The sequence below is a fragment of the Dipodomys merriami genome, unplaced genomic scaffold (assembly GCF_024711535.1).
Source record: "Dipodomys merriami isolate MVZ:Mamm:240054 unplaced genomic scaffold, mDipMer1.0.p SCAF_94, whole genome shotgun sequence".
Lineage (NCBI taxonomy): Eukaryota > Metazoa > Chordata > Mammalia > Rodentia > Heteromyidae > Dipodomys > Dipodomys merriami.
In genome coordinates, this window is record NW_027206557.1 from 466873 (window position 1) to 482452 (window position 15580).

Sequence of the window (15580 nt, forward strand, 5' to 3'; positions counted from 1 at the left end):
TAAAATCTAAAAAATTGGGAGTGTGGCTTAGTGGTTGAGTGTTTGCCTAGCATGTTTGAAGCCCTGAGTTCAATTCCTCCATATCACATAAACAGAAAAGGCCAGAAGTGGCACTGTGACTCAAATGGTAGAGTGCTAGCTTTGAGCACAAGAGGCTCAGGGACAGTGCCCAGGCCCTGAATTCAAGCCCCAAGACCTACAAAACAAAACAAAACAAAAATGATTGGTTCAATTTATTTTCTTTTTCTATGATGTTGGGGGTGAATGTAGGGCCTCATCAGGCTAGGTGAGTGCTCTGCCACTGAGGTATCTCCATGACCTGGGCAAGACTATTTTAAGTACTCTCATCCTTGCTTAAAGGTCTTGCAATCAGAAATGATTCAGGGCATTTCATGAAACTTGGTGATGGGTGTGGTACTTGTAAAACAAAACAAAACAAAAACCAAATCAGTAGATTTAGATTGGCTGCAGAAATTTGGGCCCTGTCCACATTTGCCTCCCTCAAGAGCATGTGCACCTGCTCTTTCTCTGTTCCATAGGTACGGGCTTGAATGGCACGTGGTGTCATTCAATGAGGGCTTTAGATCCAGTTCACCAATGGGAGAGTCTGCAGATGTTACCTCGGCCATGCCCTGGCCTGGTATCTTTGGAGCTTGAGATTTGTTCTATATGAAAGCAGAATAGCTCTCTAGATTCAACATCTGGGTACCTCCAAATAACACCAAACTCCTTCAGTCCTGAAATATAATTGTTTCGTTTACCATCCTAATTTACCATGTTTAATTTGTATTCCCTAAAAAGTAAAGCCTTTAGAGTAATTAGCTCCACGACTTGTCCATGATAGAGGCCCAATACACTCCATTTGGACTTCTTGATTTTATTTTAATGTTAGCTAGTTTAATTCAAAACTAAGCTAACTTTGTCTAAGGTAGAGAGAGACAAAAAATGCCTTAAATTCAAGTTTCCAGTTGAACTATGTTTTTTCTCTGTAAAAAATTATCTTTAAATAGTTGTACAAAGGGGTTATCATTTAACAAAAGTTTATGAATACAATATATCTTGATCAATGTTATCCCTTTCAACACTCTCACTCATTCCTTCCCTGAACTGGTTGTGTGTGTGTGTGTATGTGTGTGTGTGCATGCACGTGCACACCCATGCATGCACGCACATCAGTACTGGGGCTTGACCTCAGGGCCTGGGTGCACTACCACTTGACCCACACCTCCTCTTCCAGCCTTTTGGTAGATACCTGAAGATCTGAATCTCATGGCCAGTCTTAACCCTGGTTGGTTCTGAACCTCAATCCTCAGATCTCAGCCTCCTGAGTAGTTAAGATTACAGGTGTGAGCACCTGGCTTGAACTAGGTTTTTAAAGCATTCCATTCAGAGAACATTGCCCTATTTTGATGCATTATATAAATATCCAGTAGAAACCTTGCTGTCTGAAGTTTGATGCGAATTTGCAACCATAAGGCTTCCCTTATGGTGCATACTTGATCTCCACAGCACAGTGCTTCTTGATCAGTTCAAGCACCTGTCCAGGAGTATATCCAAGACCAAGGTTTTAAGTTGTTGAGATGGAAATGACTTGAGAATGGGTAAATCTTTCACACTGTAATGTCCCAAATTGTCTGTTTGTTCTCGTGTTGCAGAAAGGAGCTGGTAGTTAGAACACAAGGGGTGGTGGAAGAGAACATTTCCTCTCTTTTCTTTTTTTGTCGGTCGTGGGGCTTGAACTCGGGACCTAGGTGCTGTCCCTGGGCTCTTTTGCTCAAGGATGCGTCTCTACCACGCTGAGCCCCGGCGCCACTTCCTGAACTGGAAGATGCTCCTGGACCTGTAACTCTAAATTACTGGCACAGGAACATACCAAGAGCCAGTTGGGGGGGGGACGGGAGGGGGGAAGGAAAGAAAACAAAGTTGAACCAGAACTAATGTCCACTAGCTACAACAACAACAAATGCCAACAAACGCCAAGCCACGTAGGGGGGTACCTTCCCTGATCGCAGCTTTCCCGGGTCCGCCCCGCCGTCTCAGGACTCGGCGCGTCTCCCGCCCCCTCGTGGAAAAGCGCGGTATTACAGCTCTCCTTCTGTTTCCCCCAACTCCGAACCTGGGGCGGGGGGGACGGCGCGGCACAAAGAGCGAAGCGTGTCTCTCTTTCTCTCGCCCTCTCTGGCAATCCCCGTATCTGGTGTCCAAAAGGGTTGGCTACAGACGCTCCCTTTCTTGCTCCGTAGAAGGACTCGTCAGACTGAAAAGGAGGGACTTTGAGGGGACCAGGATTGCAGCCATTTGGGGCGGAGACGAAGTCACCGCCCCGCACGGAGGGCCTGGGACGGGTCGGGATAAATAGGGTCCCGCAATGGCCGAGGCCCGCTGCTCCCGGTGCGGCGAGGTCCCGAACGCGAGTTTCTCGGTGCGGGCGATCGGCGGGCAGAGCCCCGCAGACTGGAATCTGGGAGGAGGAAGTCCCCTGCGCCTCCCCAAACTTGCTCCTTGGAGAGAGGACCGGGACCGATCCAGGAGGCGCGGGGAGACGGGTCCTCCGGGCCGGTGGGAAGCGCGTCTGCGCCGGGCCGGGCCATGCGGGCTCCCAGGCTGCTGGCGCTGTGCCTGTGGCTGCGCCTGGCGCGGGACGTGCGCGGCGCGCCCTGCGAGGCCGTGCGCATCCCCATGTGCCGCCACATGCCCTGGAACCTCACGCGGATGCCGAACCACCTGCACCACAGCACCCAGGAGAACGCCGTGCTGGCCATCGAACAGTACGAGGAGCTGGTGGACGCGAACTGCAGCGCCGTGCTGCGCTTCTTCCTGTGCGCCATGTACGCGCCCATCTGCGCCCTGGAGTTCCTGCACGACCCCATCAAGCCCTGCAAGTCTGTGTGCCAGCGCGCCCGCGACGGCTGTGAGCCGCTCATGAAGAGGTACAACCACAGCTGGCCCGAGAGCCTGGCCTGCGACGAGCTGCCCCTCTATGACCGGGGCGTGTGCATCTCCCCCGAGGCCATCGTCACCGACCTCCCTGAGGGTAAGGCAGGATGGAGCGAGGTGCAGCCGCTGAAAACCAGGGGACCACACCTATGGGTGCCCGCGGGTGCCCCGCATCGCACTTCTATGAGACTTGAAATGAGAGATGGCTTGCTCCCAGAGATTTCACCACGGATCGGCGGGGGGCGGGGGGCGGGAGACTCCAGGACTGGAGGGAGTGCAGACAGATTTTGCTTACAAGGAGGCAGTTGGCAATGAGGCTTTTCCTGATGATGGCAGCGACTAAGTTTTACTGGGTTTGTGCAAAGCCCAGTGCCTGTGTGAACTCATCGCATGCCTAAGCCCGTCCCACCAGTTGCAGGCTAATGCTCTGTCTTTTAATCCCATTTCTCGAAAGTTCTGTCATTTAATAAGGCTTCTGGAAAGTTCAAAGCGGCAGTGGTCATCTCTGGCCAGCGTGAGTGTGGTTTGTAAGGAGAGCTGACCTGGAAAATGGTGGCATCTGTTTCATGGTCTCTGACTAGGAGCCAGTGACTGTGGCATCTGTTGATCTGACCACTGATTCACTTCCTTCCTTTCTTGGGTCCTTTTACTGTTTTTTGTTGCAAGGAGCACATCTACAGTTACTTCTTGAAAGGAAACCTAGGGAAAGTTTCTCTTTCTTCTCTGTAGGCATCCCCCAGGGCAGCTTCCGCCTTCCTAAGAGCTCAGGGCTGTGGTCTCTTAGTGTGGTTTCTGTAGTTAGGTCACTGAGCATTGCCCAAACAGGAAAGATAACCAGTCCAGTGGAGGCAAATACAAACTCATCTCTAAGTAAGACAGTGTTTACAAAATACATTTACAGCTTCAGTGTGTTTTCTGTGTGCATGTCCTTGGGCTTGAACTCAGGGCTTGGGTGCTATTGTTGAGCTTTTTTTTTTTTTCTTCAAGGTTAGCACTCTACCACTTGAGCCATAACTCCACTTGCAGCTTTTTTGGTGATTAATTGGAAATTAGGGTCTCACAGACTTTCCTGCCCAGGATGGTTTTTAACTGCAGTTATCAGACCTCAGTTTCCTGAGTAGCTAGGATTACAGGTGTGAGCCACTAATGCCAAGCTTATGGCTTAATCTTATAAATGGTGTAGTGTTACGCAGCTGTGAACTTTCCTACTCTATAAAACATGAGGTGGGGATTTGGAAATGTTCTTCTCCTCCCCCCCCCCTTTTTTTTTGTTAATCGTGGGCCTGAACTCATGGCCTGGGCACTGTCCCTCAGCTCATCAGTTCAAGGCTAGCACTCTACCACTTGAGCCATAGCACCACCTCTGGCTTTTTCTGCATATGTGGTGCTAAGGAATCGAACCAGGGCCTCATGCACACAAGACAAGCACTCTACCACTGAGCCACCTTCCAGTCCTTGGAAATATTCTGTGTTTATTTTTTAATGGTGTTAACTTGAAAGAAAATCAACATTTCTTTTGCATGTGTGTTTGTGCAGGTACTGGGGCTTGAACTTAAGGCCAGGCCTCTATCTCTTAGCTTTTATGCTCAAAGGTAGTGCTCTACCACTTGAGCACAGCTTCACTTGTGTTTTTTGCTGGTTAATTGGAGACAAGAGTCTCATGGACTTTCCTGCCCCGGCTGGTTTCAAACTATGATCCTCAGATCTCAAACCTCCAGAGTAACTAGGATTATAGGTGTGAGCCACTGGAGCCTGGAAAAAATCAACATTGTGATACAGCTTTGGGAGAGACTAATGTGATTTATCCAGTTGGTTAAACAGATGTGCATTGTGTCAGTGTTTGCTTGGATAGCAGAGCTGGTATAGAAGACTGTCTTTCTCACCTGCTAGCATTACTATTTACTATTATCAGGGTGTGTGGATTGGCTCATTTGTATCCTTATTTTGAGGAGAGTCAGTCACTGACCACAGCGGTGTGTCCGGCCCTGTTTGTGTTGCAGATGTGAAGTGGATGGACATCACACCAGACATGATGGTACAGGAGAAGCCGCTTGACGCTGACTGCAAACGTATGAGCCCCGGTCAGTTCTTTCTTCAGACTCCCTCTTATTCTCTGCAAAGACGTCTGGATCCATTGCCAGCTTTTTTAAAAAAAAATCTCTTTTCCCACCCTCTTTTAGATCGGTGCAAATGTAAGAAGGTGAAGCCAACTTTGGCAACATATCTGAGCAAAAACTACAGCTATGGTGAGTTCCTCAGTACAGCCATTCACTGTTCACATAGTGTACGTTAGAAAACCAAAAATTGTGCCCTTGGCCAAGCTGGATCTAATCATCACAGAGGAAAGAAAACCACCACCACTGGTTGATATTTCTACTCAGTTCTGTGGAGTTCTCAATGACATAATAGCAACTGGAAAGTTTCTTACTTTTATAGATGAATCAAAGTAAATTACTGCAGTCTCCCATAAAGGCACTTGTACAGACTAGATTTATAGTGTGATACTTGCTTAGAAAAGACCACAGTGCCCTTCATCTCTTCCTCTGGTTCTGTTGTTACAAGAATGATGGAAAGTAGCCCAGGTTATGATCACTGAGACCCAGAGCATTTAGTCCTGCTTCTGTATCTTTTAAACTCACAAATAGTTATAAATATTTAACATCTTCAGGAAATCGTGAGGATATGTATATTAAAACAGTTCACATGTCCTCTATCTTCTATAGATGACTCATTTAGCCTTTGCTTCCAAGGAAAATGATATTTTAAAGGTTTTTATGCAATTTTAATTCAACTACCATCATTTGAAAGTAAATTTCACTAAAATGTCTTTAAAAACATCTGCTTAGCCTGCTTATATATTCTTGCATTTCCTATACTATTTATCCTAGAATAATAAAATGTTTGTTGAAAAAAGAAACATCAATGCTGTTTGTTTGCTAAGTTAGTTTTCATATTTCATAAGAAACGATGGCTTGTTTATCACTTTATTTATTTATTTATTTATGCAAGTAAGAGAGTGTGGAAATTCAGAAATTTGGAAAAGTAACCTAGACTTAAGTCATCAGGTTTGGGAATCTCACATAGCTAATGAAAGTAATTCAACAACAACAACAACAAAATACATGATCATACATTATCTTTCCAGGTAGCTTTTTATTTGAAATATGTTCTATGTAGATTGTGTGTGTGTGCACGTGTGCACGTGTGTGTGTGCTCCTGTGGAAGGCATTTGTATGCTGGCCCTGGGGCTTGACCTCAGGGCCTGTTCACTGTCCCTAAGTTTTTGTGCTCAAGGTGGCTACTGTTCCATTTGAACCACACCTCCAATTCTGGATTTTTGGTAGTTACTTGGAGATAAGAGTATCACAGCCTTTCCTTTCTGGGCTGGCTTTGAACTACAATCCTCAGATCTCAACCTCCTGAGTCTCAGCCTCCTGAGCATCTAGGATTAGTGGCACAAGCCACTAGCACTAGGCCTAGGTACTGTCTTAATCTCATCTCTTCAGTCCTTTCTATGCCATGATCCATTCTTCAATGTGAATATTTCTCTGTCACGCTATTTTCTGGGATGCCATGCTCTGGATCCACCTTAATGAGTAAGCCTTTCTTGTAAAAGTGCTTTGGTTCTTCCTGCAGCCAGATTTCTAGGTTGCAATTCAAGACCAACTCATAGTTGGGCTGATTTCCACTCCACAAGAGGCAGTAATAATAGCAAGAAACCAAAGAAGTCAGAATTTAAACCTTGATCAAAGACAGTAACACTAACAGCCATCTGTAATAACAATTCTATTTCCACACCCCTGACCTTGCCTTGTCAGTCTGTGAAGCCAGAGGATTGTGAACAACTATCCTCAAGGAAACGTTACAACTTTAATTATTTTCCCTATGAACTAGAAGTTGAAGCATCTGATGCATGATTGTTGGAATAGGAACTTTACAGTGACTTCTGAATCTGAGAGTTGTGGTACTCACTTCAAATCATCACCAGGAGAATGGAAGCAAAAAGAAAATCTGTTTCTATTAAACTCATCCTGACCTACAAGGGCAAACCCAGAGTAAAGCCCACTTCTAAAATTTTGCTTTTCTATTTTGCTGTGTGATTCAAGACTTTGAAAACAAGGTTAGCGATTTGAGATGCCTTGCATTGACCAGGAAACTATAAGGGCTCTTTTTCTTTTGCCTTTTGTTAGTCTACACTGGGACTGCTTTGGACATAAGCCTAGTGACAGGAGTGATTCTTTATAAGAGTCCCTAAATTTGAATTGAACTTACCATCCCCATTTTTCCTCCAGAGCTTCAACAACACTTACATTGCCTTTTCATTGCAGTCATCCATGCCAAAATAAAAGCTGTGCAGAGGAGCGGGTGCCATGAAGTGACCACAGTGGTGGATGTAAAGGAGATCTTCAAGTCCTTGTCACCCATCCCACGAACCCAGGTCCCACTCATCACCAATTCCTCGTGCCAGTGTCCACACATCCTACCCCATCAGGATGTCCTCATCATGTGCTATGAGTGGCGCTCTCGGTAAGCTGGGAGAAGCAGGCAGGCAGGCAGGCATAACTGCTTGTAGCTTACAAAAGCAGGGGACCTCATGTAGCAGGCGTGGTTTTAAAAACAGCAGCAAAATTTTGCCAAGAATCGTTTTTATAGATGCCTCTGTTAGGATAGTATAGATCCTAAGTGACAGGTAAGTCCTGAACTGGATGCCTTACTTATTTTGCTAACAGAATGAGGGAAAACTAGAGATGGGAATATTTGAGTAGAATCTTTAAAAATCAATTTCAGAATTCATGAAGCAATTCCAAAACTGTACAGATGAGTACATCACTTTGAGTAAGAACAATTCTTTTTCAATTATCTGGCCAAGCCTAATGTGAAAAGTATTGAGAAGTTTTGATAACATCTTTTGTAACTTAGCGGTCAACTGATCAACCATCTATGGATTTTCCTGATGTATTCATACAAAGCTGTGAATGTGTGTGTCCATTATTATGTGTAGTAATGGGGTTTGAACTCAGGACCTTGCAGTTGGTAAGCAAGTACTGTACGGCCAGGCCATGCCTCCAGCTCTTTTTACACTGGTTTTGTGGAGATAAGGTCTCACTTATTTTCCTGGGCCTGGAGCTCCATCAATCCTTGCATTCTGTGTTTCCACAGCAGCTGGGATAATAAGTACACACCACTGTGATGGCTTCTTCTGTTGAAATGGAGTCTCATGGAACCATGATCCTTCATTTATTTATTTATTTTTAAATCTCAGCCACCCACAAAGCTGGGGCAACAGATTCACATGGCTAGCAATGCTCAGCTGTTGATTGAGGAGTTTCATGAACTTTTTGCCTGGGTTGGCCTTGAGCCATGACATTCCTGATCTCAAGTTTTTGAGTAGCTATGACCGCAGGTATGAGCCTGTGATCTAATGGTGACTTTAGAATCTAAGAAGGTGTGATTTCCAGGTGCCAGTGGCTCATGCCTATGATCCCAGCTACTCAGGAGTCTGAGATCTGAGAACTGAGGATTGAAGCCAGCCAGGATAAACAAATCTGTGAGATTTGTATCTCTAATCTGTAAAAAGCCAGATGTGGAGGTGCCAGAGTTTCAGAGATGGAACTGTTTGTTGCTCAAGTGGTAAGAATGTCAGCCATGAGTAAAAAATCCACGGGAGAGTAAGATGCCCTAAGTTCAAGCTCTGGTCCTGGCATGGGAAAAAATAAAGTGTGATTGTCAAGTCCACACCTGGCAAATTTTAAACAGATAAGTGTTTCATGAACGTACATACACACACACACACACACACACACACACACACACACACACACACACACACACACGACCCTAGATTGGAGTGCTTGTCACCCCAATTTGTTACTCATCTTTTTATAATCAGCACCATTTTTTAGAATATGAAGTTGAGTGCATTAGCCCACGTGCCAATGCATGACTCCTAAGTTGCTGCAAATATACTTCTCCAGAAAAATCACTACTTTTTATAAGAGGTAACCTCTTTCTCTGCTGTCAGTGCATACATCTCTCTTCTTGGTGGGGTCAAGACCCCATTCTTCTGAGAAGAAAACAAGTCCCTTTTCAGGGGGACTTCACTTAGATCATCTCTTGTTCTGTATTCCCACAATATTTGTGCCCAGCCTCAGATGCTGCCCCGGGTTCTAAGCTCTCAAGCTGTTTGTCAGCTTGCATCTGTGTCTCTCTCAAGAAGCAGGCATGCCTCTCCCCTGAGGCTAGCCTCTGTAGTACTTCTACTTGCAGATGGGGAGATAAATGGTCTTGTTTATTTGGACAAATGAATGGATTTTAAATCCACCCCCGTACAAATATTTTGGGATGAGGATTTATGTATTCACAAATGATGTTTATGATTATGTGGAAAAATAAACTGGGAAGGGATGGAAGGTTTTAAAAATAAAGATACTAGGGCTGGACAATAGTGACTTATACCTGTTATCCTAGCTACTCAGGAGGCTGAGATATGAAGATCATAGTTTGAGACCAGCTCAAGCAGGAAAGGCTGTGAGACTCTTATCTCCAATTAACCACCAAAAAGCCAGAAGTAGAGCTGTGGCTCAAATGGTAGAGCACTAGCCTTGAGCAAAAGAGCTAAGAGACATCACCTAGGACTTCAATTCAAGTCCTAATACCAGCACACACACACACACACACACACACACACACACACACACACACACACACACGTAAAGGGAGGAGATCTTGTGAGATACACAAAACTGGTGCAAAACTGGATACACACAGTGATATAAGTTTGTTAATATAAGTAAAACACAGGAGAAATATGTGATACAGATTCTAAAGCAAAAGAGAGATTTTTATTCCAAAGAAATACAGTGATATGAGGGAAAGAGAATATGTCATTCAGACTTTGGGAAAATCATATTTTTCAACTTACACTCTAATATAAAGTAAATTTAAAATAGATTAAATTATTTTAAAAGTTAACTGGAAGGGACAAGATTAGTTAAATATGTGGAAGGCTAATACAAGAAATTAAAAGGAAAAATATTGCTATGCAGAGTTGGCCACATAGTATTGTATACATAAAAATCACATAAACACAGAAAGGCAAATAAAACACATACACAAAAAAGGAATGGCCACCTGTCTAATGAAGAATTTATACAAATCCGTATTTGAGATGTCAAAAATAGAGAAATATGTGTATACAAATCCACAGAAAGGGGCTGGGAAGGTGGCTCAGTGGTAGAACACTTGCCTTGCATGCCTGAGGCCCTGGATTCGATTCCTCAGCACCACATAAGCAAAAAGAAAAAAAGCCGGAAGTGGCACTGTGGCTCAAGTGGTAGAGTGCTAGCCTTGAGCTGAAGAGCTGAGGGACAGCGCCCAGGCCCAGAGTTCAGGCCCCACGACCGGACCCCCAAAAAAAATCCACAGAAAGAAATTCCATAAGAAATATGAGGTGACATTGATCAAGATGCATTGTGTTCATAAACTGCTTTGTGAAATGGTAACTCCTTTGTACAACTACTTAACAATATTTTGGGGGGGGCCTGAACTCTGGGCCTGGGCACTCTTCAGCCCAAGGCTAGCACTCTATCACTTGAGCCACAGCGCCACTTCCGGCTTTTTTCATTTTGCTTATGTGGTGCTGAGGAATCGAACCCAGGGCCTCATGCGTGCAAGGCAAGCACTCTACCACTGAGCCACCTTCCCAGCCCCCTAACAATATTTTTAAGTAAAATACAAATAGTAACTAAACCGTTACAATTTACTGTCTCAAGTCCAAAAACCACGAAATCCAAAGATTCCATTTTAACTTAATTCTTAATCTCAGTGTATTGCATGAAATTACAATGATTTAGAAAATAATTTGTCACACTGTGTTGAAAATGTGTTTTTTGATTGTTTTTGTTTTGTTCTAGTCCCGGGGCTTTAACTCAGAGCCTGGGTGCTGCTCCTGAACATTTTTTTTTTGCTCAAGGCTGCTGCTTTATCAATTGAGCCATAGTTCTACTTCTAGCTGATTTGGAAGGCTGCCCAGGCTGGCTTTGAACTATGATCCTTGGATCTCAGCTTCCTGAGTAGCTAGGATTATAGGCATGAGCCATTAGCACCTGGCTCATGAGACTCTCCAATTAACCATCCAAGAGCCAGAAGTAGAGATGTGACTTTAGTAGTAGTGCACTAGCTTTAAGCATAAAAACTCAGACCCTGAGTTCAAGCTCCAGAACACACACACACACACACACACACACACACACACACACACACACACACACACAAAATCATTTGACTCAATCAGTCAACTTTTAGAAATCTTCCCTGAGCCAGTACACACTACCATGTCCAACACATGAGTGGGTAATGAGTCATAGCTAAGCAAAAGGGGGAATGGATTCCATAGTTATAATGTTTATTTATTTTATTTTACTCTATTTTATTTTTATTTCTATTTCTATTTTCTTTTGGTGTTAGTCCTGAGGCTTGAACTCATGGAATGGGTACTGTCCCTGAGCTTTTTGGCTCAAAGATAGTGCTCTACCATTTGGACTACACTTGTACTTCCACCTTGGTTTTTTTGTTTTTTGGGTTTTGTGTGTGTGATTAAATGAAGATAAGAGTCTCATGGACTTTCCTGCCCAGTCTGAGTAGCTGGGGCTACTGGCATAAGACCCAGTGCCCAGCTTGCTTTTAAAGGCTTTTTTTTTTAGTTTTTCTAATCAGAAAAAGGATACTATATGGACAAAGGAAATATCTAGTATGATCTAAATAGCCAACATAATTGAAAATATGCACATAGGAAGAAGGAATAATGTGAGGAAATGCTAATGAAATACGCACGATAGATATATGGCTTACAGACAGAAGGATTCTTGAAGATATTTTATAATTTTTTTCATGTTTAATTTTTTGCTTTTATAATCAAATGCTGATTACTAAGATAAATTGCTTCTTTCAGGATGATGCTCCTTGAAAATTGTTTAGTTGAAAAATGGAGAGATCAACTTAGTAAAAGATCCATAGTAAGTATATTAGCAACACTGTTACAAACTTGTGTAAGGAAATTCTGTGGAATTGGGAATTCTTCATATTTTTGCATCCGAGCTCACAGGTTGCCAGAAACATACACTATCTGCCTTCTTAACAGATAACTAAAGAAATATAATCATTCTTCCTTGCAATCTTTATGAGAACATTTATGAGTCAACTTCTAGTTCCATTTGAATATTCTGTTGTTTACAAATTAAAGTAGGATTTTTATCTCCTTAGTGAATTACAGTTTAATTGCTGTTAGTAAACAGTAAGAGACATGTGGGCAGAATTATGTCTACTAGAATTAAAACCAACATATACTAGATCTAAAACTCATACTGTCATGGTACCTAGTCATTTTCAAGGGGAATAAAAAGGTGAAAAACTATTTTGTGGCCAAATGTATCTTAGTAACATTCTGCAGATGTTAACAATTTAATTATAAGAATTAGAATCGTTTTTGCTCAAAGAGCAGAAATTGTTATCAGAGAAGACATAAGGTAATTGGTTCAAATGTCTTAAAGCATTTCCTTTCTTCTGAAAAATAAATTTAGAGCATTTGTATTTTTGGTTTCATAAAAGGGTCTGTTTTGCCTACATTTTTGTAGATGGTAAGAACAGGGAGCCTTGGGCAAGGCCAGGGGATATATTGACACTTATGACACTGCTTCTCCAGACTCAGCATTCTGCACAGCAGGGCCCATGCTTCTGCACTGAATCAGACCTAAACCTCATGACTGCTGACTCATAAAGTGCTCGGTGTTATTAGACAGAAAACTCTGGAGGAACTGGGTGTCTGCTTTCTCTTGCGGTGGATTAGAAGCATCTATGAGGAAAGCAGGCTGACCATAAGGACCTGACAGGGCTGAGATAAAAGAGGGCTTTCAAGAGTCATAGCTTGTCAGGCCGTTCACCCTGGCTGCAGTGTTCCCAGGAACTTCAGTAAGAATCTGAAAACAGTCTCCGTGGGAGAGCACACACAATGCTGACGGTATTGCTCTTGAGGTTTAGCATTGTGCCCTAGAAGGGCAAGATAGTGCCTTCTTTTCCACTGCATCTGTGGTGCCTGGAATTTTGTCCTGCCTATGTTTCTTCACAAAGTGTTTTTTCTTTTTTCTGTTTTGTTTTGTTATGTGTTGGTCAGGGAGTGCTAGACTGGGCTTTGGCACTCAGAGCCTCACACTCTGTAGCAGGCACTTTAGCTTTAGTTATTTTCAACCATTGTCTTGAGAGTTTCCCTGGAGCCACACACAATGAGCTGCAATTCTATCTATGCCTCCCACATGGTTGGGATTGCAGGTGTGCACCACTTCACCTCATCTCAGATTTCTTATTGGAGGAAATATGCTGTAAAAAAAGAAGGGACATAGATGTGGTAATACAAACCAGTGACTGTCCAAGTGAGACAACTTCCACTTATTTCTGACATGAGTTTCTTAAAGAATTCACCTCTGCTTTCAGGGAAAGGTGATCAGTTTTTCCAAGGTCTGGGCAGCTGGCAGAATTTTTCATTTACCCTCAATTCCTGTTTATGACTAAGATCAATTTCATCCCCCAGCTACAATATACAATGTACACAATTGTGTACATTGAGAGTTAAACCATCTTCACTGACTTTTATTCCAGTATGTTATAATTGCCTTAGTTTAATAAATTATAATACAATTATTAATAGCTATTAATATTTATAGTACTTTTACACGAATGATTATTATTTAGTATATTGTTTACTATATTGATTGCTATTTATATATTAATTGGTAATAATTTATAAATTAAACCTTGCCATAGGCATATTGTGCAGAAAATCAAGAACAGTATACATAGAAGGTAGTTCTATCATGGTCTCCAGCATTCACAGGGGATCTCCTCACCAGGGTTACTGTGTTAGGCATCAGTATGTTTCTCTGGTGCTGTGGATGTAGATGAGCCCCTGAGTGTGATGCAGTCATAAGGAAAAAGCAGAAAGGAGATGGAGACACATATTCTGAACAAGACAGCCAAAGATCCTTTATTAGGATTGCAGCTAGGAGCAGAAGGGAACTAACACTGCTCAAAGAGCTAATCAGGTTGGTCACTTAACCAAGGGACCAGAGGCTTTTATTAATTTTTCTAAAGCAGGCTCAAGTTTGATAATTGCCCATTGTCTATGGGTATGATCTCAGAAGTTGTTCTCCTTTTGAGGTCAAGAATCCTGACTCTGGTGAATGGGCAGCCGACTTGACCCAGGAACTGCCGCATGAATGAATCACTGTCAGGCATAGAACACCCTGGCTTCCTGATTTGTTCAGGGCCTTATGGTAAGATAGGGAGACTGTGAATGCCTGAGCTGTACTGAAAGCACAGGGCAGGGTAGAAGCAGCACACAGCAACTCCAACATGCAACAGGCTGTGCTAACTCCATATTTTAGTCTTCGAGAAAACATTTTTTTAAACGACAGGTATGTCTGCATGCAGAACTGAGTAGAGTCTGATCCAAGGTTATAGGCAGCAAAGGAACACACAGAGATGGAAATGTCATTGTTCTTCTCCTACCCCCATTTTTTTCTTCACTCATCTGACATCTGAGGATTTCAGCAAAAATGGTCGTCAAATTTCTACAAAGGAATGTAGGTAACTGTGAACATAATCCATGCCAGTATTATTGTCTCCAATCATTACTGCTCAGCTCAATGACCTCCAAAATTAGTAATTTTTTCAAGTCAAGTCAGAGCAAATGCTGTGATTTTCCTCTGACAGTAAATTGATAGCAGGGCTGATTCTGGAGACGCATGAAGGGCATTTTACAGGGATTAGGCTTTTCCTTGGTACCAATGTCCCCTTGTTTTTGCATCTCACTTGTGTAGATTTAGCTCTTTTATTAGTCATGAGGGGTTTTATGAATGGGGAACAAATGAATGGATCTGCAGCTGTGCTGTGAAGTATGATACTCATCCTTGTGCAAAAAGATTTAAATGTACTTGACAGACCTGTTCACTAATTGCTTCTCAGCAGTGGGAAGAGAGGCTGCAGGAACAGCAAAGAACAATTCAAGACAAGAAACGCACAGCTGGACGTATCAGTCGTAGCAACCCCCCCAAACCAAAGGCAAAGCCACCCATTCCCAAACCAGCCAGCCCTAAGAAGAACATTAAAGCTAGAAGTGCTCAAAGGAAAATGAACCCCAAAAAGACTGTGAGCTAACTGCTCTTCACAATGGAGACTCTTCACAAGACAAGGCTGAGCGTTTCCCTGGACAGCCACCTATGGTGCCCACACTCTTTCTAGACACCATCTTGCAGCATTTTTCTTACTGATAGGATTTCTTTCATCTTTATAAGCCACCTATGTTGTGTTATTGGTATACCATTTGCTATGGAAGGTGTAATAAATAAAGCTGGTCAGAAGACTTTTTGCAGATATGTGTGCATACTGTGTGATCTTTGTATGGGAGGAAATGTAATTCTATTCTTACCATTTGTCCTAATATACACATTGCAAAATTAATGCCATATTTGAAACAGAGCAATTGTTTTAGGGGGGAAAGCCCACATTTTTTTATTGTGAAAATACCGTATATAGGAGTTACAATTACATGGGCAAGATAATGAGTACATTTCTTATCAAGCATTGTTGCCTC

General features: G+C 42.9%; 1 protein-coding gene across 1 annotated transcript; it reads left to right on the forward strand.

The window, feature by feature from the left end:
* The first annotated feature begins 2589 nt into the window (after positions 1–2589).
* On the forward strand, positions 2590–15330 carry Sfrp4 (secreted frizzled related protein 4). Its single transcript, XM_070014225.1, has 6 exons — positions 2590–3034; positions 4938–5018; positions 5118–5183; positions 7266–7464; positions 11888–11951; positions 14953–15330. Exons 1-6 carry the CDS (start codon positions 2590–2592, stop codon positions 15142–15144), a joined length of 1047 nt encoding a protein of 348 aa, XP_069870326.1. The 3' UTR covers positions 15145–15330.
* Positions 15331–15580: the final 250 nt, after the last annotated feature.

Coding starts and splice junctions, on each gene's coding strand:
- Sfrp4 (XM_070014225.1), top strand. CDS start 2,590: ATGCGGGCTCCCAGGCTGCTGGCGCTGTGCCTGTGGCTGCGCCTGGCG. Junction 5,019..5,117: donor CTGCAAACGTATGAGCCCCG/GTCAGTTCTTTC, acceptor ACCCTCTTTTAG/ATCGGTGCAAATGTAAGAAG. Junction 11,952..14,952: donor AACTTAGTAAAAGATCCATA/GTAAGTATATTA, acceptor ATTGCTTCTCAG/CAGTGGGAAGAGAGGCTGCA.